Source organism: Nuphar pumila, chromosome 5 (genome assembly GCF_984573655.1).
Source record: "Nuphar pumila chromosome 5, dmNupPumi1.hap1.1, whole genome shotgun sequence".
Lineage (NCBI taxonomy): Eukaryota > Viridiplantae > Streptophyta > Magnoliopsida > Nymphaeales > Nymphaeaceae > Nuphar > Nuphar pumila.
The window spans coordinates 15,887,635-15,892,712 of record NC_143253.1 but is presented as its reverse complement, the minus strand read 5'-3'; the positions used below and the strand labels follow the sequence as shown (position 1 = coordinate 15,892,712).

The 5,078-nt window shown below is 40.9% G+C and overlaps 1 protein-coding gene across 1 annotated transcript; it reads left to right on the top strand.

The window, feature by feature from the left end:
• The first annotated feature begins 586 nt into the window (after nucleotides 1–586).
• On the top strand, nucleotides 587–2,758 carry LOC149836921 (non-classical arabinogalactan protein 31-like). Its single transcript, XM_090007933.1, has 2 exons — nucleotides 587–782; nucleotides 2,409–2,758. Exons 1-2 carry the CDS (start codon nucleotides 587–589, stop codon nucleotides 2,756–2,758), a joined length of 546 nt encoding a protein of 181 aa, XP_089864059.1.
• Nucleotides 2,759–5,078: the final 2,320 nt, after the last annotated feature.

Genomic DNA, 5,078 nt, shown 5'->3' with positions numbered 1-5,078 from the left:
CACTTTTACGTACCAATATGCCACTAAAATATGAGAACTAGAAATATGCGCATTTTCAACACTTTTTTTGCAAATTCAACCATGTGGATGTGCTCGGCATGGTGAATTTGCTTGGAATCAACAATTGGATGGTGTATTTTTTTATATGAAAAATATAATTTTTGAATGCTTGAATATTTATGAAACATTATGAGTCATTGATTTTAAAGCTCTAAAAAAATCTCGTTTATACATCAAAATAGAATGGTTAAAGAGTGGTTTCTTACAAAACCAAGATGACACCCATATTGCTAGATTCAAGAGAAAAAAAAAATCTATAAAAATCGCGGTTCATACACTAGTTCTCATATTTCCAGAAAAACAAACAAAGAAATGTAAACCCCATCATCCCAAATTAAACTACTCTCTCTCTCTCTCTCTCTCTCTCTCTCTCTCTCTCTCTCTCTCTCTCTCTGTAATCAAGGCCTCTCTCGTTGAGCCAAACCCGCCGGGAATCCTGCCCTTAGACCCTTATAAATGCCCGCTCTTCACTACCAACAGTCCTATACCAACTAGGGTTTTGGTTCCTCTACCATTGGGGAAGAAAATGGCTTCTTCAAGTCCGTTTTTGGTGAAGGGTTTGGTTTTGATTCAGGTGGTGATGGTGGTGTTGTTTGGTTCAGGGGTTAGTGCGGGCAAGCCATTGCCGCTTCGTAGCCGTGTGGTTGTGGAGGGAGTCGTTTACTGCAAATCATGCGCGTATAAGGATGTGGATACTCTGCTTGGTGCCACTCCTTTACCCGGTTCGTACATTCTCAATAGCTATCTTTTTTGCTTTGAGACTACTATATTCTAAATAGTCAGTATTCATAGTGTTTTCGTTTACTCTCTACTGAAAACTGCGATTGGTTCCTTTTATTCTGAGAGAGAGAGAGAGAGCGATAAATTAATCTTTACCCTAACCCTGGTAGAAATTATAAATGGCTGACAATGAAACCGGTGTAGAGAGAGAGAGAGAGAGAGAGAGGAACAAATCCTAGACCATAACTAAAAGTAGTTAAATGGCTGACAATGAAACCAGTGTGGAGAGAGTGAGAGACGAACTAATCTTAACCCTAACCCTGGTAAAAATTATAAATGGCTGACAATGAAACCGGTGTAGAGAGAGAGAGAGAGGAACAAATCCTGACTATAACTCAAAGTAGTTAAATGGTTGACAATGAAACCAGTATATATATATATAGAGAGAGAGAGATGAACTAATCCTAATCCTAAATCTAACCCCAGCCCTATGTCTCTCTAAAAAAACAGCAATTATAAACGGGTGACAAAGATGTTAGGTGTAAGAAGGAAGGTAGAGAGAATTCAAAGGAGAAACTGGGCTGTTTTGAAAGAGGTGGTCTTGATGAGGTGGAATAGTCCCACATTGCTCGTGCTTGAGTTTTCTGTGGGCTTTATAAGCCACTTGAGAACTCATACACTTGTTCTTGAGAACAAGAGAGTGGGATGACCACCACACACACGCGCGCGCGCTCGCCCGCTGTGCCGAGCCGGTTCGGGTTCGGGTAATTGGCCCTTTAAGGCCATATCCAATCAAGACAAAATACCTTTTTACCCAAAGTTTCTTTTGATTTGGATTCGGTATCGGGTTATGGGAATGGATAACAGGTCACGACTCCTCAGATTCCGTGTCCGTTATGGAACTTTCGAAGACTATTAACGGATCACGTCCCCTCGGATTCCGTAACGGGCTCCTTCCACGTTTCATAACCGTTCGTGGGTTATAAAAGCGTGGTCAGGGGTGGGGTTACGGAGAGGCTGAGACAGGCGAATTTCTGAAGTAGAGTTATGTGATTTCCCATCTCCCTTTTTACTCTCTCTCTCTCTTTCCTGTGAGTTATCCCGAAAGGGGTTGTTCTGCAACTGTGGTTCGAAGAGGTTGTTTTCGAAGGACGATCCGCCGGAGTGCACCGTTCGGTTCGTCGTGGCTATTGTATCCTGGGGAAGGACGCCGGACCCTGATCTGCACAGTATGTGGGGGCAAATCTTCTCTAAGGGGAGTACTTTCGTACGCCTTAGCCTATTACATAAACTAAACATGTTTCTGTTGTTTTCTTTATGTTCTGTGCATATGTTTGTTTATATGCTGTTGTCTGAATTTTGGTCTGTTGCGGAAACTGACATGCCTGCACCCTGTTGTTGTTTCTGTCATCTGTTAATCATGCTATTTACACTGTTGTATTTCATTATTTATTTCGTGTTTTATATCATGATGACGAATGTGAAACTGTGTGATTCGAAAATTGATCCAACAACAATTTTCCAGTGGAGAGAAAGAGAGAGAGATGAACTAATTAACCCCAACCCTATCAGCAGTTATAAATGGCTGACAAATTGAGAAACCAATAATGGGATGTGCTTAATTTCAGGTGCAACGGTGAAGTTGGAGTGCAACAACACGAGGGTGCCCAAGGTAGTGTACGCGACGACGGACAAGAATGGGTACTTCTACATGGAGGCCTCCAAGTCCAAGGTCACCAACTACGCCGTCCACAAGTGCAAGCTCGGCCTCTCCTCATCCTCCCTCAAGAACTGCAGCACCCCTACCAACTTCAACGGCGGCCTCACTGGTGCCCCTCTCAGGTTCAGGCTGCTCCTTGCTGGAAAACCCTCCACCGCCCTCTATGCTGCTGGGCCCCTCGCCTTTGCCCCCACCCAGTGTCTTCAGTCCCCACACCGACGCGCCTCATCCCCATTTTCACCACCACCTCATCATTGATGACCTACGTACAGGCATATCCGCATGTAAAACTTTGGGGTAGGGAATGAATAACAAATTAAGGGAAATGAGGCGTTTCGTTGGTTTCTTGGACTTAGGCTTTTTGTTTTAGATTTTGCAGTGGTGTAAGGTGCTTGTGTTGCATACTTGCTATTTTGTATTTTATTGCAACATAATTAACTTCTCGGACAAAAGATAAAAAGATGTGATAGTATCCAATCATCAGCATTGTCATAAAGCTGTATCATAAAAAATAGGTCAACCGAATCAAGGGGCCTAAACGGTTCGGATTCATGTCGGATATCAGACACGATTAGAATCCGATTCGGTAGTTCAGGTCAGATTCGATCCATAATTGAATCCAAACTCGGTATCAAGTTTTGCATCCAAATCCGTAAGTGTCAGGTTTTTAAGATAAACGGATCCGGATTTGATTCCAACTGATCCCCATCTGACTGACTTCGACTCCAATTAGGTTGGACTTGGTAATGCTCAGAATTGAATCGAGTCCGACCCATTTACATCAGGAAGCATTGCGTGGGGCCCACAGCACCTGAATGCGGGCACGGGTTAAGATCGAAGCCAGCCATGGATGTGTTTTATGATAGTAGTGCTTACGAAATTGTTGCACATGTTTGGATCCCTAAAGTTCAACTATATATGACACAAAATCCATACAACCCATATCCAAACAAATGTATATGTGCAAAACAGTAAAAGTAACGAGCTAGCCTATCCCTTATTCCATTTATTTCATTCCCTAAACAAAAACAAAAAAACTTTGGCGTCGGACTTGCTAAAAAAATGTAGCCATTTTATTTTCTTTTTAGGGCGCGCCGTTTGTTACAAGGAAAACGACCCTTTTTCTCATGGGAAAAGTCCACTCTGGCATTGGGGGTTTCAGCCTTTCCCTCCTTTTCCATGAAAATCTGGTCACACCTTTCTTCTTCGAAAAGAGTACGAGTCCCATCATATGGACCAACAGCTAGAATGTGGCTACAATCATGGAGAATGTGTACTAATCCTGGCCATCCAGATGCATCGATTGGATGCCTGAGATCTGTATATTGATGCACGGCATCATATGTCAAAGGAGAAGACCCTTCTTAGGGAAAGGTGTTTCATGGGAAAACCATGTTGGCTTCTTTTCTAAGGAACTAGTTCCAGCCCTGCGATCCAGCCTTTTCGTTCAAAACCATTTCAAAAAGATATAGAAAGTGTGAAACATAAAAAGAGTAAAACATAAAAAAGAGCACAATAAAGTATTTATACTCCATAGTCCATGCGGTCTTGGAAAACCTCATCTTAACTATTCATCCATACTTAAATACAAAACAATTATTGATGCCATATATAACAACGAATCAAAAAAATTAATTAGATTCAAGTACTCTAAAATCCATGTGCACCTATGTTTTTTTAAAAAGATAAAATTTAATAAATCAAATAAATTTTAGAAAACAAACATAAATAATTGGCATTATAAACTTAATGGCTGGATATATAACTTTCATTGTAGCCATAACTATGAGCAGTACGGTTCTTAAATCACTTGGCTAGTACGTACCACGTCTTGTAATTAAGTCAAGCATGATACGCATGGACCAAAATTCACAATTAATTTGTCCATTCAAGCCATGCTAGGGATTATATGTATTTCAACTAATTCATTGCAAAATCAAGTCAAGGCATACCCCAATCACAACTTGTTCTTGGGAAAATTTTCATTTAGACACCCACCTTTGCCTAGCATTCCCAAAGGACTCCCATGTTCTTTGAAAATAAACTTCTAGACAAACTTTTCAGTACTAAAACTGTCAAGGATCTTAATTTTTTGAAAGAAACGGCCGAGATAATCCCATGGTTCTCACGCGCTCTATTCTTTCATGTCAAAAGAAACATGAGAAAATGGTGCGTGAGAGAATGACCCTCATTTACTTGTTTCCTTATTTGAATGACAAGCGGAACTACAAGGGGGGGGGGGGGGGGGGCTTGTGATTCCAAACCATACAAATTCAAATCATTTTTCCGGTGGCAAATCAAGCATCCCCTTGCCACATACATACCCCACAGTTATAAGGCATTTTTTTTCGACAGAGAAAGCTGGGTTAACACTAACCTACTTATATAAGATCATTTCAATTATTAAAAACCTTCTTTTGTGTACATCAACATTTGCATAACATACGCTTTTAGCATGGCTTGAAAGCTCTCTCATCCCCACTTTGGTTCTTGCCATGTGGACTTTTTATTTTATTTATGTCAATTGGAGGAGAAGGATTCATGTGGAAGACCCAGAATGATTTTCTTTTTTGGTTCA